General features: G+C 44.2%; 2 protein-coding genes across 3 annotated transcripts in view; one reads left to right on the top strand and one right to left on the bottom strand.

Annotated features, from left to right (window-relative positions):
- Positions 1-21070, top strand: part of ENTREP1 (endosomal transmembrane epsin interactor 1) — a 66162-nt gene extending 45092 nt beyond the window's left edge. The window contains exons 7-11 of one of the 2 annotated variants that reach the window (XR_012516564.1): positions 6048-6177; positions 6354-6432; positions 8197-8349; positions 10524-13861; positions 14815-21070. Coding sequence is in view for 1 of the 2 variants with exons in the window: in XM_003935635.3 (XP_003935684.3) it covers positions 6048-6177; positions 6354-6432; positions 8197-8349; positions 10524-10816; positions 13927-14130 (859 nt within the window). In the remaining variant the exon portion in view is untranslated. Of the gene's footprint in view, positions 1-6047; positions 6178-6353; positions 6433-8196; positions 8350-10523; positions 13862-13926 lie in introns of both variants that reach the window. The other variant, XM_003935635.3, reaches the window with a different exon arrangement.
- The window catches only part of LOC104652604 (uncharacterized), a 34073-nt gene continuing 11601 nt past the window's right edge, over positions 4280-26751 (bottom strand). Inside the window, exons 5-8 of the mRNA XM_074390214.1 lie at positions 23482-23648; positions 23161-23251; positions 20634-20757; positions 4280-18234 (exon numbers count right to left, since the gene is read on the bottom strand). The gene's annotated coding sequence lies outside the window, so the exon portion shown is untranslated. The remainder of the gene's footprint in view (positions 18235-20633; positions 20758-23160; positions 23252-23481; positions 23649-26751) is intronic.

Raw genomic sequence — 26751 nt, 5'->3', positions numbered from 1 at the left:
TTTAGAGAGTCCACCTCTGCCAGCCTTCTTTAGAAAATTGAAAACCAATTGTACTATTTTTCAGGGGTTTCTATTCTCTCTGTCTCTCTCTCTCTCTCTTTTCTGTCTTACTTTCTCTGTCTCTTTTTGTCTGATAAACCAGATGAATCCAAAGAAAAGTTAAACTTTGAACCTAAAGATAGACATTTTCAATTTCAATTAGCTTTCTACGGAAAACTGACACCCAGGGAGATAACAGCTATAATCTGACATGACTGAGAGCCGCTGTTGCCTTGGAAACACTTCCAGTTAGGCCAAATCGATGTTTCATTGTAACACCATCAGCAGGTCTCACCAATCATGAAATTCTTCCTAGCCATTAAAAAGAGATTAATTTTTAATTGTATCTCCCTGGTCTAGAAAAAATAGATCTCATACTTACTTTCCTTTTCAAATTTCAAGCTCAAAAATTTGATTTTCTTAAATATCAAGGATTATTATTGGTATAATGAAATGCCGCATACCTTTGTCTGATTGTTAGCAACTTATAGAATCAAACCTTTTTAAAGAAAGACTTCTTTTATTCATTCAACAAACAGGATCCTCTGCTGCTTAGTAGTTGCTGTGCTGGGTTATTGGAATTCAAAATGAGCTAGACCTGCTTCCTCCCCTAACATTAAGGAGCTCATAGTCTAGGTCATTAAAATGTTGGAAGGATCACAATAGTATTCAAAAGAGGGATGTTTGGTGCACAGAGAAGGTCCACTTAACCCAGAGTGGTAAGGCAGTCAGAGATAGTTTCCTGGAGGAAGTGACCTTAAGCTGAGTTTAAAGTTTAAAGGATGAGCAAACCTCTGTTTAACTTTCTTAAAGAAAAATCTCTCAATTCCACAGAAAGACTAGTGTCTTTAGCTTCATATTCAGAGGGCCAGAAATGTCTATTTTTTAATTGCTGTAGTACATGTAGAGACTGATCAAACCAATTTGGTGCTGAGCTTGAGGTTTTTAGAGAAGCATTTTCTAATATCCAGGGCAACCGTATGTGACTTTGAGATACGTCACCAGTGGGGCGGCCACCCAGACACTGTTAGCGTTCTTTTCAGTGGGTTAGCTACTGACTTGTCCCTTAGAGTTATACCCGAGCCCTACCTCTATGCCCTCCCCCGCCTGCCTGCTCAGGCAGGGGCTGGAGGGGGTGTAAGCTGGGTGACAGGTGGCCTGGGCTAGGCCCATGGGACAGTTCGGCCTCTCTGGTGTTCAGGGAGTGGCCTCTACTGGAATTTCAAAGCCTCAGGGGCTGGGATGGCTTCCCTAATCTTTCAGGAAATGAGCCAAGAATGACAGAGGCAGAAGAGGTATGGCAGCAGAACACATGTTCTTTCTGTACCTGAGGACACATTTGTACAAATCTTAGTCCTTTCTCAGGCTGTCTGTAGAGGGAACATTGGAGGACAGCAAAAATGACTGATATTTCATGGTGGGGATGAGAAATACCCTCTCCAATAAGAATTCCTTGGCGCTGAGTTTGCGGATGAGCACTCCGTTGACCTAGGAGGAGGCAATAGACAGATTTAGTTTCCTGCAGTGGCAGAAAGGGAAAGTGACTCATGTGGGTTTAGGAGCCGTGCCATCCCGCAGTGTGCTCTGAGCACTCCCGACCTTCCTGTCTCCTCACTTTCCTTTCTCTTCTCTGCTTCTCATAATACTGCTTCTCAGTGCAGATATTTCCACTCTTTAAGATCAAGGTGCATCCTCGGATTTGTCTCTCTTGAGTCCTGAGACAGCCTCTGGCCAAATCCAGCTTGGGAGAAAACAGACAAGCTTCTCATCAAGGGCTTTATCACTCAGAGCTTTCTAGAAAGAAGGTGGAAGGAGGGAGTTAAATCACTATAGTCTTGTGAGAAAGAAGACATTGCCCAGTCCAAAATACCTGACTGGAGCCCTGTAATTATATTAGCAATGGGCAAACACCTTGATTTTGAAAAATTTTACCAATATCAGAGTGCAGTCTACTTTCCTTTATTCAAAAGGGCTGAGCTTATTCACGTTTAGATACATGTTCTAACAAAAAATTTAAAAATTTGCTAGATTCACAGTATAAATCAGGTTTATAGATATTACAGTTTAACTAACTCAATTAGTAATTTTCTTTCTCGTAAGCAGACAGGCAAGAATATTCATGAATGTTTTTGTTACTATTTCTATGACCAGCTTTATTCAGAGTTTTCACACAGCAGAGGGTCCCCATTTCCTGTAAGGTATTATGACCTCTCAGAAGGGGTTTATTTATTTAACTTCTATAAATACAACCACTTCATGCATTGGTATCTCCTTGAGAAAAGGCTTCTCGTGTTACTGTAATAAACGGAAGCCTGATTGCAGTTGAGGTTTCTGTCCAAAGATGGGTTGGCTACTTTGTGAATTGATTTGTAATAGAGGAGGGGCCATGCATACTACCCCCATGACTCCAGGATATCTCTGTTCTCAGAAGTTGGCTTGAGCCAGGAATCAAGGAGTCTCCAACCTATTTCATGAACATGGACCTGCTTTTTACTCTGGTGATGTAGCATATTAAATCAAACTGAAGATGGAGCAGGCGTGTCTCGGGCATTGATGTGGTTGACATGGACATTTCTTAAAGCAGAGCCCCCAAAACCCCACTCATTTCCTTTCCTGAGAATTTCCAAACCCAAACTCAAGTGAACCTGGGCGATCTTGGGGTTGAGCCAGTGCTCAGCGATAGAGGGTGGAGGGAGGGCACTTCCCTCTCCCCTTTCCATGCAGGAACCCCATGCCCAGTCACAGGGTACAGTTTTCCAGTACAGAAGGAGGAGGATTCTTTGGTCAATGGTGTATTCAGTGCTGCGTTCCCCTCCAGTGAGTTTTCAAGGTCTATTTGTGGCAGTAAAGTAGAACATGCTTTGAATTTCCATCTTCAGTGCTCCTGAGCCTGTATGAGTGAAGGCTTCCTGGAGACTTGGTGATGAACTTGAAAGAGCCCAGGTTCTAGAGCCTCTGCAGAGGGTGACCCAGGATGAGTTCTCACCATTTCTGACCTCAGTTTCCTCATTCACCTTCGCTGTCACATGGCTATGGGGAGTATTATTATAAGATAATGAACATAAGAAGGTTTATGAAAAGAACAGCTGAGACCTAGCTTCCCTAGTGTTAGTTCTGCGGTTTAAAATGCTCTCGGTATGTGTCCTACTCTTAAGAAACACTTAGCTCTTAACCTTAGCCTGACCTTATTAGGCAACTATCTTCTGAAGGCCCTCATTCATAATAAAAATTAGATCAACTTGCCCAGTAGAACAAGGTTGTAATTTCAATCACCATTATCCATTTCCTTTGCAATAGTGCTCAGTCTTGGTGGTACCTTAGAATGCCCTAGGAACACTGAAAACAGTAATATTTCCGGGCCCCACCACAGGCAATGAATGCAGCATTTCTAGAAGTGAGGCCTGGGCCATCCATAGTTTTAGAACCTCCCAAGGTGATTCTACCCACCTTACCAGGGCTGAGAGCCATGGGGATCTGAGGAAAGAAGAGTTTAAAAAAAAAAAAAAACCCAGCTGGGTGCAGTGGTTCATGCCACTAATCCCAGCACTTTGGGAGGCTGACTTGGATGGATCACGAGGTCAGGAGATCAAGACCATCCTGGCTAACATGGTGAAACCCTGTCTCTACTAAAAATTAGCCAGGCGTGGTGGTGTGCGCCTGTAGTCACAGCTACTCGGGAGCTGAGGCAGGAGAATCACATGAACCTGGGAGGCAGAGGTTGCAGTGAGCTGAGATTGCACCACTGCACTCCAGCCTCTGGGCGACAGAGAGAGAGACTCCATCTCAAAACAAACAAACAACCTGTCAGTATGTAGCAGACCCATTTCCCTCCATGGATCCTTGTTTACTCAAATGAGATAAAACAGATTGCTGAGTAGGAAAGGATCTTTCCTTCTATGTCAACTCTAGCAGCATCTTTCTTCAAAGCAAAGCTTTTATGGGGATTATCATAACTACCCTAGAAGCTGTTTATTTTGTGATCAACTTGGATAAAGTATGCCTCTTCTTTCCTCAGTTTTTCTTCTGGAAGAAATTCTGCCAGTTTAGGATCTAAAACAGAGTCTGTTCTTCTGACCTCTTAGCCCTCAGCAAGCCCTCTCCTCTCTCCAGACACATAGGTAGCCATTGCATTGGGAATGCCAAACGGGGACCATCAGAGCTGCCAAACGGGGACCATCAGAGCTAACAAACAGACAACGAAAGCTGGCGAGATAAACTTTCCAGGCAGGAGACACAGCAGTGAAGAAATACAGGTTTTATTTATTGGGGAGAAAAAGTTAAGTGTTTGTAAGTGCTAGGACGATGGCTTATAGGGCTATGCTCCTTAAGGATGGAAGGCTGGCCCTCTGGAGAGGACAAGAGGTCCATAGGTCTCATAGATGAAAACAAATTTCACTGTTCATTGGCCAGGAAAGGGTTTTCATTCTTAGATTCAGGAAGCATCTGGCTTCTCAGAGTCACTCAGCATTTATAGGCCTTAAACAGTTTCAGTGGAATAGGGGAGTTGGAATGAAGCCCGTTGGCAAAACCTGCTCTCAGGGAAGAATCTCTCTTTCATGATAACTTTGCCTCACGAAGGGACCCTTTGTGCTAGTGCCTCGCTTCCAACCGGAGGCCTGACGTGTTGTGTGCTGAACCTGAAAACGTCCCCACTTCAGGTGTTAGCACATCACCTTCTGCCTTCCCTTTCAGGCCAAGCAGGGAATGAGATCCTTGCTTATGAACAGACAAATATAAAGGAAAATGAGGGAGTGCTTTCTCATCGTTTCATTCAGGTTGCAGAGTCTCATTCTTTTCAATCCTAGAATTCCAGAAGTTTTGTTGTTAGAAAAAAAGAAGATCACATCCTTTTCAATTGTTTTCTTCCACCAATCACATTTTGTACATGGCCACAAGGAATAAAACAAAACCATTATAAATGCAGAGAATACCTCTCCCCAAAAGGCAGTGCCTGCAAGCAACTAGCCCAATAATCTGTTTTCTCATCCATTTCTTTTAGCTTTCTAAAATTCTTTTTTGTATTTCAAGAACAGGCAAACTTTTGCTTTTTTTTTTTTTTTTCATTCTCTGATACTCCATCATGGAATACAGGTTTTCTGGATTGTATATGTATTTTATAAATTATTTTAAAACTTAGATTCTTCCTTATCTAGATCATCTAGCACCTTGAACAGAGATTCGTGGAATTTTCTATCAATAGTGGTGAGAAATATTGTGTACGATTTTGCTATTATTTTGAATTTTGCTGTTGACAGTTCTTTAGCCACAGGATGAAAACAAGAGCCATGCAGAATGTAAGAAATAACTGAATTTCCCTGAGTCCTTAGTTGTTTTTTAAATTAAGATGAAACTCATATAAAATGAAATTAACCAAAGTATACGATTCAGTAGCATTTAGTACATTCACATTATTTCATAACCATCACCTTTATCTAGTTCCAAAGCATTTTCAGTACTTCAAGGAGATCCCATACCCATCAAAGAGTCACTCCCCATTGCCTTCTCCTCCATCCCATGGCAACCACTAATCTGTTCTATGTCTCTATGGATTATTCTTTGCTTTTTGACTGATGGGTTTAAATGGAATGATGGGGTTGCATTTTGTACACTGTTATTTTCATAAGGAACTCTGGCCACTCCATCAGAGAGCAGCTTCTATTATTCTCCCTCTCCTGGCCAGCGGGACCATGGTATGGAGAGATAAGTGGTTTTCCCCATGGTTTAGGGCAGGTGTCCCCAAACTACGGCCCGCGGGCCGCATGCGGCCCCCTGAGGCTATTTATCTGGCCCCCCGCCACACTTCAGGAAGGGGCACCTCTTTCATTGGTGGTCAGTGAGAGGAGCACAGGATGTGGCAGCCCTCCAACGGTCTGAGGGACAGTGAACTGGGCCCCTGTGTAAAAAGTTTGGGGACGCCTGTTTTAGGGCAAAGTCAGTATGCAGGCATCACTGCAGTCACATGGCCAGGCCGTAGAATGTGCTTTCTGATGCCAAGTTGCTTTTCCTAGGATGGTTGGTCCTGATGTTATTCCCCTGCCACATATCTATGGAGCTCGAATCAAAGGTGTGGAAGTGTTCTGTCCTCTGGATCCCCCACCGCCGTATGAAGCTGTGGTGAGCCAGATGAACCAGGAGCAGGTACTGTCCCGATTCTAAGTACATTGATTGACTGCAAGTGGGAAACACAGGCACCCCCCATCCCCAGAGAACAGCGAGAAGACTGGGCCCTACACATCTTTTTAAGGAGTTCATTGAGTCTGATGAGGGCTGAATTAAACATCCACAAAATAACCCTCTTTTTTTGTGCAATGCAGGGATCTTCATTCCAAATGCCAGAAGGATCAGAAGCTGCTGCGATCCCATTGGATCCGTGCTGCACACAAGTGACTCAAGGTAGTAGATACATTATGACATGATTCAGTAGATTAAAACATGATAAAATAAGCTGGGCAAGGTGGCTTATCTCTGTAATCCCAGCACTTTGGGAGGCCAAGGTGGGAGGATCACATGAGGCCAAGAGTTGGAGGCCAGCCTGGGCAACATAGAGAGACCCTATCTCTACAAATGAAAAAAAAAAAAACACCCATGATAAAATAATGATCCTGTCTGGTATTTTGTTGGAGGCAGATATTCTTGCAGCAAATAGTTCAAGCTACATCTTTTTCTCCAGGCGCAAAAATACCATCAACTATTAGGGCTTATAAATCAGAGAAAATATGTGAACTGAAAAAAGATATCCTTAGAATTTTTTATGAGCCAAAATACTCTCAGGAACCATGAAATAGATTACAGAGTTTGATTTGGTATTCCTGTGTTTTCTGATCTATGATTTTCTTCCTCCTAAAAATTAGCTAGACTTTTGGCAGAAGAAAAAAATTTCCTCTATTGCAGAGTGGTTTGAGGTGAGATTGTGCTATATCATTTATAACCTAGGGCCCAGGTCATGCTGTCTGAGCAGCTAGTGAATTCTGATTTTCAGTACTACAGTAAGTGCTAGAGTCAGTTTACGTTTATCATTGTTATTTAAGGGAACATTGTTATGGCCTTCTCTCTTTGGGGAGGTGTTAAGTGGCCCAGAGAATTGTCCACTAGGACAAAATCGCAAATGGTAATAAATAATGGATCAACTCTTAGCAATTTTAGATGGAGGTGATTTTTCAGCAGTACTATTTGTAATGTAATACTCTGTGCTCTGTTCACCTTCCATCCTAAGTAGAATTATGAAGCAGTGTTCTGTCTCCTATGTTCATAATTTTTCCATTTTTTAATTATTTTATCTTATTTATTTATTTATTTATTTATTTATTTTTGAGACAGAGCTTTGCTCCTTTCACCGAGGCTGGAGTGCAATGGTGAGATCTCAGCTCACTGCAACCTCTGCCTCCCAGGTTCAAGCGATTCTCCTGCCTCAGCCTCCCGAGTAGCTGGGATTACAGGCGTGTGCCACCATGCCCAGCTAATTTTTGTATTTTTAGTAAAGACGGGGTTTCAGCATATTGGCCAGGCTGGTCTGGAACTCTTGACCTCAGGTAACCCACCCACGGCCTCCCAAAGTGCTGGGATTGCAGGCATGAACCACTGTACCTGGTCAATCTTTCCATTTATTAAAACAGTTTCCCGAATTACAACTCAGGCTCACAAATTATGTGATTTTATTTTCATGAGCATATATTATCCAATTCCAGTGGGGTTTTACGGATTTTTTTAGCGGCCACTTGACTCTCTATCTTAGCCATCTGGGGGTTCTTCAGCCCACAGGGCAGCCACCTCACCTGTCCAGGTATTAGCTTCCTGAGAATCAGGCTTATCCTGAGCTGTCAGGGAGCTTTTCAGTACTGTCCCAGGATGCTTCCCTGGAGAAGACTCTAAGCACCTTTAGGAAAAAAACCCCTGACATTTTGGCATGGCTCCTTTATTTTGCTCTTGGATTTAAATTTTTCTGTTTGTTTGTTTTAGGCATGGAGGGGTGGTTTGGAAAGGCAAGTTTTCCCGTAGTGCAGTGATATAAAAACTTACTGGGCCCACAGCCTGAGTAAATGTTGTTAACTACATTACCCTTGCCCTGGCAGGTTTAGGCTCACAGGTGTTTCCTGTCCATTTCAAGGACCGCAGCTGGTGAAATAATGTATATTTTGTCTCTTAAAAAAAAAAAATCAGGTGGGGACATTCCTAACATACCTGCAGAAGAAAATGCATCCATGCCAACTCCCAGTTCAACCCTGGTGTGTCCTGTGAGAAGCCACAGAGCCCTCCCACCCCTGAGGACGAGATCGAAGAGTGATCCCATGCTCCATCATTCCGAGGAGAGAGGTGATGTCATTCCCCAAGCTCTTCACAGGGCCCTGTGCTTATTTGTCTAAAGGAGCCAGGTGAAGGCAGGTGGCTCTGGCCAGCTCGAGACCCTGCAGTTGACGTGTTTATTTGAAAGAGCTTATGAGGCCTTGGGAAAGTAAAATATTCTACATGCATGCTAGGAACATACATCTGTCATGTCTTTTAAGTCATTGTCATCAAAAGAATTTGGTTGTATATGATACTGTGCTAGGTGCTATATGAAGAAAATTATGCACACCTACTTCTGATTTCTAGATGCTGCAATCCTACGGGAATATGCATTCTCTTAAAAAAAAGTCAAAAGGATTTTTGTATACTCCCTCTTCTATAATTTGTTATGTTTTTACTATGTATGAGTAGATTGAATTATTGAAATCCGACCTTGTTTTTAGAACTTTGATAGAATGAAATATATATGCCCACACACTTCACCTCTCTCTGTGTTGAGTTTGTGTATAGACGTTACCTGAATAACTAAACATTTAAAAAAATTAAAGTAACGATAGAGGATTTTTTTCTGAATATATGAATACCTGAACATCTCCAAATATCTCTTCACTGTAGAAAATTATTAAAAATAAACTAAAGGAAGAAAATTAAAACCTCCTGTAACTCCACCAGCACTGGCTTCTTCTTGTGAAGTAGTCTAGCAGAGCTGACCTCTGCTCTTCTAAAACTCTGTGCAAATAAAACTCTGATAATCCTCCACCCTGCTCTCTCTAGGGTCCTGCCTTGAGCCCTTGCAGTCTCTGTTCTGCCCCTCTGACAGTGTGTTATTTGCCACAGCTCTGGACTGACTATGTGCGAGCCAGAGAAAACACTCCTCTTGTCTCTACAGTGGCTTCTGAGTGGAAAGTCCTGCCGCCTGGTACTGAGTCTCGGAAAGCCAGTGGCCGGGCAGCCTGGCTTCTGATTCCCAAGACCTGCCTTCACTGTGGGTCTCCTACACCCAACATGGCAAGTTGAGGACTACAGCCTCAATGGAAACTTAGCTGTTTGCACCTCTTAGGGAAATCTCTCTGGAACTCTTTCTCATTCTGCAGACCTGCGGAGATGAGGACAGCAGCTGCTGGAGCCCTCCATTGTGGAAGGCAAAAGGTTGCCTTCGAGTGGAAGAGTGGAGACCCTGACTCTGTTCTCACACATGAGTGTCTTTGGCGAGTGCTTCTGAAAGACTCTTGTTCTCTGTGACATGGACATGGCTGCCTGAGAGGACAGTCTCGAATCCTGGTTTAGAACCTCCCGTGCCTGCCTTTCTCCAGAGGAAAAGGAGTGCTCCCCTTCTTCACCTGCTCTCACCTCCTGCTTCTTGTCTTTGAATTTCTAAATTTCTGCTTATCAGGCCTTCATTGACTGATGATGCCAGTGTTGTGTACACTGAAGGCTGCTGGCTGGCTTCTGGACACATAATGACCAGATCTGAGTTTTGCTTCACCCACTTCACAGTGCAGAAGCCTTCTGCTGGTCTTTACACCCTTGCTGATGTAGGTAGCCATGGAGATTAGAGCCTGTGATGGATTTCCCAGGCCCTCTGTTGACTTCCAAATGATGTGTACTTTTTCTGCACCTAAATTTCTCTTTCTGCAATAGCTATAGATCTACCTCATATCCATGGTATGAGCATCAATAATGCAAGTCAGTACAATGTCCTTGAGGACATTTGGGACAAAGGTATAGTCAAAGTGACCAGAGCATTACTTTCATCCGACAAGTCTTGTCTCTCTTCAGCCCCTTCCTCTCTTAAGTGACTGCTTCATCCTCACTCCTTGGAACGTCCTTTCATTGGTCAGCCACATTTTTCCTGCTTGACTCATCCATCCCCATCTATTTGTCATACCCCATGAAACTTAACTTCATTGTGGTTTGCATTCTGGATCCTCCTCTCTACCATCTGGCTTTACCTTGGGGGTGGTGTTATACATCACACCATTACATGTTTTGGACCATATCCAGTTGGAACTAGACTTCAGGGAATAACCTCGTATCACAGTTGTTTCCCCACCTTCTGCAAGATGAAAAGCAGGGTGTGCATGGCTATCAGCATTTGTCAGATGCTTCCATGTTGAGTTTTGTGGTCTGTGCTTTCAGGTACAGGCATGTGTTCAAAAGGGGTTGGCCAATGGGTACATGTTATTTGTTTCTGCCAACAGCTGCCCCAGTGCTCAGCTGTGAAGCTGCGACACAGACTGAAAGGAGACTGGATTTGGCTGCAGTGACTTTGAGGAGAGGCCTGAGATCGAGAGCTTCGCGATGCAGACCACGGTCTTTGATAGATTACAAATCCTACATGGACACCAAGCTGCTGGTGGCGAGGTTCCTGGAGCAGTCCTCCTGTAGCATGACCCCAGACATCCATGAACTTGTAGAAAACATTAAATCTGTTTTGAAGTCTGATGAGGAGCACATGGAGGAAGCCATCACAAGTGCCAGTTTCCTAGAACAGGTAGTTTTATTATTAATCTCAGACATGAATCAGATAACTCATTTTCATAGCAGCTCAAGTGGCATGTCCGATTTCCTGTCCGAGGCAGAGTAATTTCATAGTCACAGTCTTCAGGTAAATGTGGTTGGGAGGTCAGGGGAGGGAGAGAGAGGAAGCCACGGAGCTTTCAAGTGTGGTGACTTTCCTACATCACCCTTGGCTCAAGGGAAGAAAACCTAGTTTTTCTGGGATGTGAAAGCATGTCTGGAAAAAGAAAAGAGTATGTCCTAGGAATAAGAGCAAAGGCTATGGACAGTGTGGAGTGCATGCAACATTTGGTTTCCTGAATTGAAGGTTTCGTTTGATAGGGCATGTTTTCTCAGGCCTTTGAAAATGATGACATAGGTAAATTTTAATATTGACAAGACTCTAAGAGCTTGTTTGGCAAGATAAATAAGCCGACGGGTCCTAAAGGAATAAATCTATTCTTCCTATAGATTAAAAAGTACAAGGCAATCCCCAAAACTGAAGCCACTTGGAGAAAAGATAGAATTGGCCATGAACATAATCCAGTTGGGTCTCAGGTTTCTCCTCTTTAAAGTAAAGGGTTGGACTAGGTAGTCTCTCTACCTTTATATCTGAATGAATGGAGTTTCCTTCTGGTAACAGCCTTCTCTCCAACCCTTTTAAAAGCCATTCCCTTTTGGATGTTTGCTTCATTGCTACAGGTAGTGGGGTGGAGGGTGTAGACAGCACCCCACAATGGCATTTGGATGTTATGTGGTTCTGTGTCTTTGTGCATTAAATGCCCGCAGAATGCTTCTTCAATTGAAGTGGGCTAATTTCTCAGGGTAATTACCAACTTCAGGATCATAGGTAAATTTTCAACTCAGATTGAGTAAATACCCTTCTCACTTTTCCTTCTGTTCCCTCTTTCTACCTGCTGGCCTCTTGTTACAGAAGCCAGAAGCCAAACTCTCTCCCAGTCCCTCAGGGGATCCAGTGGGGAGGAATGATCTGATTACTTGCATGAAGAGGTACATGAACCACAGACCCTAAAAAGTCTGATCACTTGATGGTTCCAGATCAGGCTCCAGTTACTAGCTTGTGTAGGGGACACATTTTACATCCTGGTGTCCCTTAGCTACTCCAGATATCATTCTCTGTCACCTTCCCTCTGTCTGGCCCCAAACAGCCCAATAAACAGAAGCCACTTCTGGAAGGCTGCCCAGCTCTGATGAAGTAAGAGCTGGAGCATTCACCAGGCAGTGGGCCTGGACCTTCTGCAAAGTTTTGCTCCCTGGGAAATAGCTCTGGGGAAAAAGAACAAGCACTTGTATGGTTCACTAGATGTGATCATTACAAATGTTTTCTAGATCTTTGTGCTCCAGACAGGTTAAAAGTTCAGGTGCTGAGATTGTTGTGATATATTTTGGGCCATCTGCTAGGCCTCCCAGGACTGGACCCTAGAGGTGAGGTTTTGTAATGCCATACCTTTTCCCAGGCAGAAGGAGGGAAGGACTGCAGAAGGAGACCTGTTATTTCTGACTCCAGCTGGCTTCGCACATTGGAGTTTTTAGATCCATTTTGATTTTCACTGATATCAAAACCACTTATCCTAACTTAGTATGTAACACAGTCAACTTCTATGAATGTTGAACTTTTATTCTGAATCAGGAGACAAGACAGACCTTAAAGACAAATGTAATTAGTAGACTGTTGATAAAGTTTAATTTCCCATCTTTGGGGGAATAACTTTTTAATGATCTTCAAAGCTCAGAAAGGTACAAATGAAACAAAACATCATCCAAATGATTGTGCTGTGATGTTAGGTAATAATAAAGCCCCAAGTTTTTCCCAAGCTGCTACCAGTATTGTAGGTCATATAGACATGGCTATGCAATTTTTAAATTGACTGGACAGTTCTCTCCTCATAAATCCCAGTTGGATGAGGAATTTTTCATATTTTTGCCATTTTTACAAAGTAAGTGATATTATTATATATTCAAAATTATGTTTGTGACACATTGCAAAATAGATCTAGCAAAAGAATCATTCTTAAAGACTTTCTACAAATCAACTGGCCTGGTTTTTGTGTTGTTTTTTAAAGGATTATCAGATCCATTGGAAGCATCATTGGATGGTTTAGGTTGACTTTTTTTTTTTTTTTTTTTTTTTTTTTAAAAACAGGGTCTTGCTTTGTCATCCAGGCTAGAGTGCAGTGGTGTAATCATAGCTCACTGTAACCTTGAAATCCTGTGCTCAGGTGATCCTGGCCTCATCCTCTCAGGTTGCTGGGACTTGAGGCACACACCACCATGCCCAGCTAAGTTTTGTTTTTGTTTTTGTTTTTGTTTTTTAGTAGAGACGAGGTCTTGCAACATTGGCTAGGTTGGTCTAGAACTCCTGGGCTCAAATGATCCTCCTGCCTCAGCCTCTCAAGTAGCTGGGACTAGAGGCATGAACCACCATGCCCAGCTAATTAAAAAAAAATTTTTTATAGAAATGGAGTCTCACTATGTTACCCAGGCTGGTCTCAAAGTCCTGGGTTGAAGTGATTCTGCCTTGGCCTCTCAAAGTGCTGGGATTACAAGTATGAGCCACTGTGTCCGTACTTTGGTCAACATTTTATACATCCATCACCTGGTTCCTAGCCCCGATCAGTGGTTCTCACTTGAGTTCTTTTTAAAAATACAGACACCTGAACCTGAGTCCAGGCTAACTGTCCCCATTGCTATGTGATTTCTGTGGCAATTCAGCTGGGAATTCATGTTTCTAACAGTAACTGTCCCTCCCCAACCCAGTTATAATGCTGAGATGCCAGCAAGGATCACTGACTTAGACTTTGGAGAAGTTAGAGAAAAGTGATGAGAAGAATGTTAAAGCAAGAAATTGCAGTGGACAAATCAGTTAAGTGTGGTTTATGGGTCTACAGCTGAAATGGTAGAACATTTGGAGAATTTACATTCAAAGAACCTCCAGAATTCCGAGTTCCACTTTCGGAAATGCCTTTTTTTTCCTTTTTTAAAGCAATTACACATGAAGATAGGTGGATGGACCTAGGAGGTAAGTCAAAGAGCCACATCTGGTAAGACTTACTTAACTTCTCCCCACCTCCTCTTCTCCCAAAGATAATGGCCCCGTTGCAGCCCAGCACATCCAGGGCCCACACGCTGCCCTCGCAAAGACAGGCTGGCCTGCTGCACCTCCAGAGCTGTGGCGACCTGAGCACCTTCACACCGGCGGGGAGGCCCCAAGCTGAGAGGAGGCCCCGGCGAGTGGAGGCTGAGCGGCCACACAGCCTCATTGGGGTCATCCGAGAGACTGTCCTGTGAACCCTGGAAAACAGAAGGCCACTCCAAGGGGAAGGATTCCCCTCCTCTCTGCCATTTCCTGGCTGGGAGCTGGGTTCCCCCTCAAAAAAAAGAGCACTGTGGAGGACACGTTTTCCCAGTTGTTGGCTCCCGTGTCTGCTGACCGAGGGCATTCAGGGGTAAATGCACAGGTCAGCCCAGGCCCATTTGGGTTTGGGCTGCACCAAGTTGGAGGTTATGAAAGCATCGATCCTCTCCTTCCTCTGCTGGGCATTGTGGCATTCCCAAGGGTCACATGCCCTGGCATGGGCAGAAACTGGGCTAATGATTCTTTGCCCACTTCACCCCTCGAGTCTCTCTTTGTTGCTAAGTTCTTTTCCTCTTGGAAGGGAAGCTCTGCTGGGCTGCTATTTTTAGCTGCCTGTGGCCTTTCACTGCTCAGTGAATTGGCAGGAAATAAGGTGATTAACCCTATGTGTCCACAAGCCTCAAGCTTGTTTCAGGTCACCCTCAAATCTCACTCTCTTTAGGCAAAACAGGAAACTTTTTAAGTGAGAAATTTTAATACAAGACATTTAAGGAGAGGATTATTGTTGATTCCATTTACTCATGCTTGCAAAATTAGAGACCCCTAAGGCAGAGTTGAGAATAAAAATGTTTACTTTGGGCTGCTAGGCTTGATGTGTAATACTTGTTTATACTCAGGTGGCCAGGCCTTGTCTTCCAGAGGACTGGGAACTTGGAGCTGTGGTGGTCAAGCTCGCCACGCAGGCTACTGAACCAGTTTAATTTATAAAGCATCCAAAGCCCGTGGATAACATGTGTCCTTCATTCAGTCAGCAAGAGCTTGGCTCGATGGCTTCACGGAGCTGCCTTCTCATGGGATCATGAACAATAAATCAATAAAGTAATAACAGATTGGGGATGATTGCTGACTAGGTAAGTAGGTGGTTAGAGAAACTTCTTAGAGAAAATGACACTGGAGCTGAGTCACGACTTAGAGGGTCAGGGATAAATGTTCCAGGTGGAGAGAGAGAGAGAGAGAGAGAGAGAGAGAGAGAGAGAGAGAGAGAGAGAGAGAGAGAGAGGTGAAGAACATCAGAGGCCACTGGGACCACAGCCCTGAGTCAGGGCAGCAGTGGGCAGAAGCTGCACAGACTGCCTGGACTGCCTGTTGCTAACAGTGAGTTTTCAGGAGAGTGATGGATGTCAGCATATTTTCAGAAGATCAGCATGCTGCATGGAGAATAGTTTATGCCAGCCATGAGTGGAGGTGAGGAACTGAGTGAAGAGGTTACATAGGAGGTGAAATACTGCTTCTTGCTGGGCACTGCCTGTGCACCAGATACTAGGCCAAGAGCTTTGCACACGCTCCCATTTTATGCTCATGACAGCGTAGGCAGTGGGAGCTGTTATTGTCCCTATTTTACAGATGTGGAAAAATGAGGTTCATTCATTTTCCCATGGTCCCTCTACAGCTATGGGTTTGCCATTTCATGTTTCTGTGAGAAAGGGCTGTTAAGATTTCTAGCTTGCCTCCCCAGACCACAGACTCCCTGGCTCCAAGCCAACAAACCATGCCAGAATGGGAACTGTGGTGGGGACAAGGGCTGGAGAAAAGGAGGGGAAGACTCCCATGTGGAGGTGCTGAGCTGGGGTGGAAAGGGGACTATGGAAACAGCCTTAGAAATGGGGCAGAGATGGAGGCCCGTCAACAGGCTGGGGTCTGGGCCCTTGTGTGGGGTGAGCTGTGTTTGGGGGTACAGTGACATCTCAAAATGACATTTTCTAGGTTCTTATTCTCCCATTCTCAGAAACTGAACTCCCCTTCAGGCTCATGATCTTTGATTTCTCTAGGAGTCCTCTCAGCTGTCCACTGTCCACTGTCCACTGTAGGCTGGCCCACTGCCCGGGTAAGCCCCTGCCTTGTTTGAGGGCCTCACTGCAGCTCTCTGACATTCCGTGGACTGCTCATGTGGCCCAGTCTACTTTCTTCTCTCCTTCACAGCTGCTTGTGTACCTCCAAACTGGTTTCTCCAGGTGAGGCAGGCCCCACAGCTCTTAGCCAACTACTTTGTCCCTCTCCCATAGCCAGGCAGGACAAGGGACCGGCCTTCCCTTCCCTCACTCAGGCCTGGCAAGGCCTTTCTCACCGCTCTGGGCTTCTGTTTCTTTCCCAGCTGCATTCCTTTCCACCTTCCCTTCTGAATCCTGTTGCTCACCTCCACCTGCCACTACAGGTCTCCCCGTGTATCTGAAAGGCTCAAGGAAGACAGGTGGGCACCACAAGGGTGGGCAATGTCTGGCTTCTAGCCTTGGGGGGACAGTCACAGAGATGGCCTCAGTCATCCCAAGGAATGAGAAATTGCCAGCACCAACCAGAAGAGGAAAGGAGGCATAAGGTCTGAGAGTATCAGGTAGATGGACACCAGGAGCAAGGGGGGACTGTCTTAGCTTCATAGAATTGTCCCTGCAACTTGAGAAATGGCATGTAATTCTAGGACTTGAAGGTATTGGCGAAATCAGAAAACCTACTTCTGTCTTCCTTCTCTGACTTTAAGGACTACTGAAGTAAAAAACAAAAAAACAAAAAAACCCCAAAAAACATATACATATATATAATGTAATACAATAGTTTTTATATATTTAGCATAGGAGGGAAATCAGAGTTCATGTGATTTATCTCCTTGCTAGTTCATCTGGATGGTAGTATACTTTTAAATATTTAAGCATTAAGAATGACACACATGCTCGTAGGTTAACTGAATATCCATAGGGAGGGCAGCTGTTTTGCCTCTGGCGTTCTTTAGGAATCCACAGTCCAGAGGTGTTCATAAAGCATTTCAAATGTCGGTATCAAAATGACACCAGAGGTTGATTAATTAGCACGAGGGATGTTTGAAATAAGTTTTCAATGGTGAAGTAAATAATGTTCATGATATGTGGCCAGCTAGGAGCACTGCACAGTCATCACTGCCTCTGTACCAATGAGACATAAGAATCTGGTCCCCACTTTGTGACACTGTCACAGGATGGACTGGGATGTGGGCTGCTCCTTCAAGCCCCAACCTTTCAAGCAAGCTACGTGTCTGAGAGTCTGAGGACAGCTAGAACTTTCCCAAGCGTACGAACTGTTGTGTGCAGCCTTGCTAATGAGTGTGTCTGCTTGGCAGAATTGCCCAAGACTTGCTTTCATCGGAGCATCTTGATGGCGAGGTTTGGAGGAGGAGTCTATGGCCCCTTATGCCAGAGGCTGCCTGTATTTGTCAAAAGAACCAAACATTTGCTGAACTATCAAATTGGATAGGTCAGATCATGCTACCTCCTCATTTGCAGAAGAGGAAACTGAGGCCCAGTGCTAAGAATGGGGCAGGGTAAGAGACCAGCACTTCTGGCTGGAGTTAACACTTGGTGTCGTCCATTCCATGAATTTGAACAATGCATAATGACATATATGCCGCACTGTAGTGGTATATAAAGTAGTTCCACTGCTGTAAAAACCCTCTGTGCTTCTCCTAGTCATACCTCTCTCCCCTAACTCCTGGCAACTATTGATCCTTTTACTGTCTCCATAGTTTTGCTTTCCCCCGAATGTCATACAGCTGGAATCATGAACTATGTAGCCTTTTCAGACTGACATCTTTCACTTAGTGGTATGCATTCAAATTTCCTCCATCTTTCCATGGTCTGATAATCCATTCAAACCCTTTAAAAATTATTTGATTCAATGGTCATAAAAGTACTCCATCAAGTTAACATCTCAAAACAGTTACCCTCATTTTCTGAATTTACTCATGTCAGGGACCAGGGAAAACCAAGTCTGCAGCCCACACTGGATTAGTGCTCACCTGGGTTCCCATTCTGGATGGAGTCTCCCAGTTCCATTTGTCCCATGTGATAGGTGCTGGGGACACTGATGAAGATGACTGGGAGGGAACAGGTGGGGACCCCCTCTTCCCTCTGCACCCGTGTCCATTTGTGAAGCTACCTGTGAGCTGAGACCCATCCTCACAGCGAGGCCCGCGGTGCGAAGGTCCGAGGCTTTGGCGAATCCCCCGGGCTTAGGAAGAACTGGCAGAGGAAGGAGAGAGCTGCAGCCAGGCCTCTACCCAGAGGAATGGAATTCTGGAAGCAGAACAAAGGGGCCCATCTCAGCCTTCCCCCAGGCCCTTCAGGATGCAGAGGAGGACCGTGGGGCCAGGAGGGAAGGGCCCAGGACAAGGCCACCTTTGTTTCCTTGTTGTTCCTCCCTGAGGCCTCTGCAAAGAAAGCCAAGTCTGGGGCCAAAAGACACCACTTTTCTTCCATTCCTCTCTCTCTGCAGGAGCCTTCATCCTTTCATTCACTCAACAGGTATTTATGGAGCTCCAGAGTACCAGGCCGTGGGCCAGGACTGAGGGAAGAATGCTGAGCAAGAGGAGGAGACACACAAATCACAAATTACACATGCAAAGCCACCTTCCTCTTGGCTGCAGAACCATGCCCAGGCCCAGTAGGGAGAAGGAGCCGAGAGAGGGTGACTTTGAGACCAACGGGCGCACGCCTGGATTCTCAGAGGCTGGCATGAAGGATGTCTCATCCCTGATTATCAAACAGGCTCACACAGAAAAGTTATTCATGACTCTTATTAAAGATAGTAATGGGCTGGGTTCAATGGCTCACACCTGTAATTCCAGCACTTTAGGAGGCCAAGACTGGTGGATTACCTGAAGTCAGAAGTTTAAGACCATCCTGGCTGACATGGTGAAACCCTGTCTCTACTAAAAATACAAAAATTAGACGGGTGTGGTGGTAGGTGTCTGTAATCCCAGCTACTGGGGAGGCTGAGGCAGGAGAATCACTTGAACCTGGGAGGTGGAGGTTGCAGTGAGCCGAGGCTGTGCCACTCTACTTCAGCCTGGGTGACAGAATGAGACTCTGTCTTTAAAAAAAAAAAAAAAAAAAAGATGGTAAGGAAGACTTTATTCAAGCAGGAGCCACTGCAGTGGGGTTCTGCAATACGATTCAACCCCAAACACAGCAGGACAAATGGAGATTTATATGGCCAACGAGCAAGGTTAGGGTCAGTAGATAGAAGAGTACTAGGAGGAAGCAGGGCTAGGGCAATTCTTGATAGACCAACTCACTAGGATTCTTGCTGAAGGCAGGCCAGGGTGATAAGCTATTAGGGTAGGGAATGAGGAATGCGATCAGATACAAGGATAGGAGATTTTTGCTCAGCTGACTCCACAAAATTCTTGCTAAAACTGGACTAAGAGTCCAAAGTCAGAAAGAGGACTCGGGCAGGGTGCAATGACTCATGCCTATAATCCCAACACTTTGAAGGCTGAGGTAGGATAATCACTAGAGTCCAGTTCAAGAGCAGACTGGGCAACATAGTGAGACCCTGTCTCTACAAAAAATGTAAAAGTTAGCCAGGCATGTTGGTGCATGTCTGTAGTCTCCGCTACTTGGGAGGCTAAGGTTGGAGGATCACTTGAGCCCAGGAGGTTGAGGCTGCACTGAGCCATGATTGCACCACTGCACTCCAACCTGGGTGACAGAGTGAGACACTGTCTCAAAAAAAAAAATCAAAAAAGAAAAAGAAAGTGGACTCAGAAGAGCCTTACTCAAGTTTGACCAAGGGGCGGGTTTGTCAGACTCATAAGGAACACCTCCGTTTCTGAGTGGAAACTCTCGTCACAATGTGTCCCTTGCCTCAGGCTTGTCACTGTCTCAAGAAAAATACTCCTTTCATTCCAACAGCTGGCAGGATCTATGTGTTTTGCCCTAACAAAGAAGCTAGAGCCAAAATTCAGGATGAATCATCTTTCTTCTCTGACAAAGTGGCTGTAGGTCCCAGGTCTATGGAGGCTTTCCCAGAATCTTTTAGATACTGTTCATGAATTCTGATCCCAAAGAAACATTTCATAGTGGGGGCAGGGTCTCATATTAGGCATAAAATAATTCCAAGCAAGGAGAGTTGCTGGGGTTATTCTGCTCTGGTCATGAGCTGTTTCTCCTGCCACCCCGTATCTGCTTGGTGCAGGCAAGCAGTAATCATACACCAAAATATGAGAGGTATCAGGCAGGGAGGCCTCTCTCCCCATTTTGTAGATGAGGAGACTTAACATCCATAGTGGTAAACAGATTTGCTTGGGCACATACACGCGCCAAGTGTCACCATGCCACAACTTTAGCCTGTGTCTCCTGCCTTCCATCATAGCAGACTGCTTGCTCTTCTCTAGACTACTGTGGCAGGGAACTATGGGGAGGCGAAAGACAGACACCAGTGGAACTCACAGGGAGCTGAAATGGTAACACCAGTGAATCACTTACAAATAGTGATAAGGAGGCCAGGCACAGTGGCTTGCACCTGTAATCCTAGCACTTTGGGAGGCTGAGGTGAGAGGATTGCTTGAGCCCAAGAGTTTGAGAGCAGCTTGAGCAACACAGTGAGACCCTGTCTATACACACACACACACACACACACACACACACACACACACACACACACACACAAAGCCAGGCATGGTGGTGCCCACCTGTTGTCTCAGCTACTTGGGAGGCTGACGTGGGAGGATCACTTGAGCCCAGGAGGTTGAGGCTGTAGTGATCTGTGATGGTGCCACTGGACTCCAGCCTGGGTGAGAGAGTGAGACCCTGTCACTGGAAAAAAAAAAAAAAAAAAAAAAAAGGTATTAATGACTAGCATTTATTGTGAGCCCATCCAGAGCTGTCTTACTAACTTAGTTCAAGTAATCGTCACAGTAGTCTTCACAATTCTATACCAGTTCTTATGACTCTACTTGATTTCTCTTGTTTAATTACATTGGCTGACATCTCTAGTACAATGTTGAAGAGTAGTGGAAATAGAACATCCTTGTCATGTGCCTGATCTTAGAGGAAATGCCTTTAATGTTTTTCCATTAAATAAGATACTAGCTTTAGGACAAAAATAAATACATAAGTAATATATAAAGATAGCATACCTCAGTTCCTATGTTCTTGAGGGTTTTTGTTTTGTTGTAGTTGATTTTTGTTTGTTTCATGAAGGAGTATTTTGTTTGTTTGTTTGTTTGTTTGTTTGAGACAGAGTTTCACTCTGTCACTCAGGCTGGAGTGCAGTGGTCAATCTCAGCTCACTGCAGTCTCTGCCTCCTGGGTTCAAGCGATTCTCCTGCCTCACCCTTCTGAGTAGCTGGGACTACAGGCACACACCACCATGCCTGGCCAGTTTTTTGTATTTTTAGTAGAGAAGGGTTTCATCACGTTGGCCAGAATGGTTTCCATCTCCTGACCTTGTGACCTGCCTGCCTCAGCCTCCCCAAACTGCTGGGATTACAGGTGTGTGCCACTGCACCCAGCCTGGGTATTGGATTTTGTCAAAGTCTCTCAGCATCTCTGGAAATAATCATATGATTCTTTTCCCCTTTAGGTTTATTAATGTGAACTATGTTATTAATGGATTTTGAGTAGTAAACCAACCTTGAATTATTGAGTAAATCCCATTAATTCATGGTGTATTATTTCCTTAATGTGATGTTGGATTCTGTTTGCTAATATTTTATTTCAAAAATTTTCAATGCTATTTATTAATGATATTGGTCTGTATATTTCTGTAAACTCTTTATCTGGTTTGGGTATCAGTGTTTTATTAGCTTCATAAAATGAACTGGGAAGTTTTCCTTCTTTTTCAGTGCTCTGAAATATTTTACAGAATACTGGGATAGCTGGTCTTTGGAGGTGTGGTAGATTTCCTGTCAAAGCCATTGGTGCTTTACTGCAGGATAATTCCTTATTTTTCTATTTCTTTTATTAAAATTCATCCATTTAAACTTTCCAGCTCTAGTGAGGGTCAATTTTGGTAATTTTTATCTCCCCAGGAAAAGATCTCTCTACTTCACCCAGTTTTTCAAACTTACTTGCATAGAAGTTTATCATCTCTTATAATTAATACAAATTTTTCTGTTCCAATGGTTATTTCCCCCTGGTCATTTTAAATTTTGTATCTTTATGGTTTCCCCTCATTTTTCTTGTTAGCTATTTTTTTTAAAAAAAACTATATTTATTAATTATATCCACTGTCTGTTCATTTTCTCATTAATTTTTGCTTTTAGATTTTTTTTTTTTTTTTTGACAGGGTCTCACTTTGTCATCCAGGTGGGAGATCAGTGGTGAGATCATGGCTCACTGCAGCCTTGACCTCTCCAGGCTCAAGTGATCCTTCTACCTCAGCCTCCCATGGAGCAGGACTACAGGCACACCACGGCCAGCTAATATTTGCATTTTTTGTAGAGATGGAGTTTCATCATGTTGCCCAGGCTGGTCTGGAACTTATGAGCTCAAATAATCCTCTGCCTCAGCCTCCCAAAGTGCTAGTATTACAGACGTTAGCCACAGTGCCTGGCCGCCTTTAGCTTTATTATTATTATTATTTTTATGCTTTCTTTTGCTTTTCTTTATTGTTCGTTTCTTGGTGCTTTGAGCTGGAAATTTAATTCATTTCACGTTATTTTCTTATTTTCATTGATAAAGTGTTTAGCACAATGGATTTTCTTATCACTGCTTGAATTGCATCCCATAGAATCTGATATATTTTCATTAGGGACCCCCTTGGAAATAAAGAATACAACATTAGGAATACAAAATTAGGCACAGGGCATTGAAAGGGGCTAATTATGGGATAATCCATGATACTTGAATTTTAGTAACTTCACAATAAATCCACTGCTGTTCAAGAATGAGGCTTGGGAGTTTACACCTGAGTTTTGGGTAAGTGGTTGGCATTTTTGAGATGGGCAGCAGTAACAAAATACCCTGAGGGCATGAGTAACAAGAAAAAGGAACTGGAAAGAGAGTGAACTGTCATGTGTATCTTGTGCCAGGCACTTGGCAGAATTAATCTCAATACAATCTTACCATGTGTGTGTTGTACTATCACCAGTTGCAAATGATTAAAAGGAGTTTCTGAATGTTAAGTAATGCCTTTCAGATCACACAGTTGGTTAAGTGAGCCTACAATCCAGCCCAGTCCAACCCTGAAGCCCATGTTTTTTTCACTACACTCACCATATTGCTGGTGCCAGAAAGGACTGGCTTCAGTGCTCCTCCCATCTTCTTCTAGAAGTTGTGGGCTGAGGAACTTCTTACAGAAAGTCACCTGGAAATACAAGTACTGGCATTGTGGAATTACTTATTGCAGGGCATTAGACAAAACATGGTGGCCATAGTAGTCATTTATTGCTGTGTAATGGATTATCCCCAAATGACAAACATTTATTATGTCACAGGCTCTGAGGGTCAGAAATCCAGGAGCAGCTTAGCTGGGTGCTTCTGGCTCAGGGTTTCTCATGGGGTTGACATCTAATGGTTGGCTAGAACTATACTCACCTCAAGACTCAACTGGGGCTGGAGGATCTTCTTCCAAGCTCACTTATGCAGTTGTGGATGGGCGTCAGTTTCTCACTGGTTACTAAGAATTCACCATGTAGACTTCTCACCATGTAGGTCTCACTGTGTAGGCTTCTTCATAAGGCTGCTCACAACATGGCAGCTTGCTTCCCAGAATGAGAGAGAGAGAGAGAGAGAGAGAGAGAGAGAGCGTGAGCGCGAGCGTGAGAGTGAGTCAGTCACAAACCAGAAAACCCACCCACGATGGAAGCCACATTCTTTTCATAACATATCTTAGAAGTGATATACCATCATTTATGTTTATTAGAAGCAAACCACTAGGTCTCACCCACACTCAAGGGGAGAGAAATTGAGCTGCACCTTTGAAGGAAGGGGTATTTAAAATATGTGTGGATGTTGATGAAGTTCAGGACACATGTCTCAGTCTGTTTTCTGTTGCTATAACCGAATACCTGAGACTGGGTAATTCTTTTTTGGATGGAATATTGTGGTGTCACCCAGGCTGGAGTGCAGTGGCGCATCTTGGTTCACTGCAGCCTCCACCTCCTGCCTCAGCCTCCCGAGTAGTTAGGATCACAGGCACACGCCATCATGCCAGGCTAATATTGGTATTTTTAGTAGAGACGGGGTTTCACCATCTTGGCCAGGCTAGTCTCAAATTCCTGACCTCAGGTGATCCACCTGCCTCGGCCTTCCACAGTGCTGGGATTACAGGAGTGAGCCACCATGCCCAGCCTGAGGCTGGGTAATTTATAAAGGAAAAAAGTTTATTTGGCTCACAGTTTAGAAGACTTTGAAGTCCAAGAGCATGGTGGCAGCTTCTGGCAAGGACTTTGGTACTGTGTCATAGCATGGAGAGAAGTGAAAAGGGAAGTGGGCGTGAGCAAAAAGAAGGCAAAACACGAGGGTTGGCCTCGCTTTAGAGCACCCTGCTCTCCCGGGAAGTAATCCAGTCCCTTGAGAGCAAGAACTCACTCCCATCAGAATCAACACAGTCCTGAAAGAGCAGTGTTAATGTCTCCTAATGACCTGATCACCTCTTAAAGGCCCCACCTCCCAATCCCATCACACTGGGGACCAAATTTCCAACACATGAATTCTGGGGAACACACTCAAACCACAGCAAGCAACACACTACCCCAAAATATGCCACCTTGGCATTTGAGAAAACAGCAGAAGTGGGAAACTCACATTCACCTTCTCCTCACTCTTTTCTCCTAAAGCAGATCACAAAACCTTCTTTCTAGAGGTTTCCTTCCTATACCCGAAGAAAGGAATGTCTTTATCTCTGAAGATGCCAGGACACAGAGAGGAACATGAGCAACCAGGCCTTGCTTAAGTTTCCCCCGGTTTATTACCATTAGATCATAACTTGTCTACACCTATCCACTTCTTCATCAAACTTAGCATAAAAATACCTAAGTTTCTCTGTTTCTTTGGTTCTTCAGTTTTAAAGGCTTGCATGTCACATGAACTTTATATGTTAAATAAATTTGTATGCTTTTTGTCTTGTTAATCTGTGTTTTGTTACAGGGTCCTCAGCCAGAAGCTAGCCATGGGTGAAAAGAGGAATGTTTTCTCCCTTACAATGTATTTTAAGGCCATCACAGGGATACTGGCTGTATATGCAGTATATCCAGCCTTTCCAAAGTTATCCCTGCCATGGGATTTGTAACAAGGGGACTTTGTCTAGGCTGAGCCGTCCTCCAGAACCCATTCCTTGCTCTCCCTGGAAATCTAAGCCTCAACATGCCCTGTGGTATACAGAGAAGAGGTCACCCTCAGTCATGCCTACATTCATTCACTCACTCAGCAAATATTCATCAAGTGACAATGAGATGTTGGGTGCAGCCCCAGGTACTGGGGATTGAGAAGTGGACAAAGCACATGAAGTCCCTGCCCTCATAGAGCTCACATTTGAATGGGAGGAACCAGGCAATGAATCAAAAGATAATTGAAGTAACAGCAAAAGTAATAGGGCTATGAAGAAAAAGAATGGATAGGAGGTGATGGGCACTGCTACCTTAGAGTGACTATGGTCAGTCGTCTGCACTGTGCTGGAGGAGGTGCTCAGAGAAATCCCGTCTGCTGAGGATACATTTCAGCAGAAATTTGAATGAAATGAGAGTCAGCCACGGGGATACTGGGAGAAAGGTAGCAGGGGCAAAGGCCTTGAGGCAGGAGTGTTCTTGGTGTGTGTTCAAGGAGTAGTGTGGTTGGAATGGAGTGAGCAAGGGAACGATGAATAGGAAATGAAATCAGAGATAGGCGCCAGATCAGGGCTTTGCAAGGTCCTTGGATTTAGTCTAGTGTGATGGGACTCACTTGGAGGGTTTTGAGCAGAGGAAAGTTGCAGTCTGATTCATCATCACTCTGACTGCTAAATGAGGGATGGGAAGGAGGACAAAAGAGGGAACAGGGCTAATCAGCAGGCAGCTGTGGCCATTCAGGTAAAGAAGGTTGTGGCCTGTTCTGAGGAGGAAACAGTGCAGGTCATGAGACGTGGTCAGATTTGGATGTGATGCCTCCTACATTGCTGGTTCCAGGAGGTGGTGCTGACAACTTAAGCCAAGGATGTTTCTGCTGCTTTTGTATGTTTGTAGTTAACTGTTGGTCATTCTTTCAACAAACTCTCATGTTATATACTATGTGCCAGGTGCTATCCTGGCATAATAAGAAGTGAGCCAGACACCATCCCCACCCACATGACACAGGGAAAAGAGGCATAGCAGACACATCACAGTCCAATGTGCTAAAAGCTGGAAAAAATACTAGAGGCATCACAAAGCAGCAAGCCATTCACCCTGGGAGCAGGCACCAAGATGGAATAGGATTTGCATGGGCAGGAATGGGGCGGCAGGTGTCATAGGCACAGGATAAAGCTGTTCGTGTCTGGAAGCAGTGAGGAGCCACAGAAAATGAGGCAGGACAAAAGTAAGAGCCAGGTTTCTAAAGACTCTGGAATGCCAAACTAAAGCTATTAGACTTTATTCTTGGAGTCACATGAGGAGGTCCTAAGTAAGCCCAGTGGCAGCAGAGAGTATGAACGGGAGTGGAAAAAACTGGAAATATGAACTTCTTTTGTGATGCTATTGCTAATACCATTAGGAAAGATTCAGGATTTAAGAACAAAGATATTAATTGCGGCACAAAACAGCAAGAAAAAAGTGGAAATCGGCCTAATACTCAGCAAGAAGAATAAATTATTTCACATTAACATTTTAAAAAATTGTGTATAAGCCTTTTGGA

This window comes from Saimiri boliviensis, chromosome 2 (genome assembly GCF_048565385.1).
Source record: "Saimiri boliviensis isolate mSaiBol1 chromosome 2, mSaiBol1.pri, whole genome shotgun sequence".
NCBI classification, from domain to species: Eukaryota; Metazoa; Chordata; class Mammalia; order Primates; family Cebidae; genus Saimiri; species Saimiri boliviensis.
The sequence above is the reverse complement of the archived record's forward strand: the minus strand, read 5'-3'. Positions and strand labels throughout refer to the sequence as shown.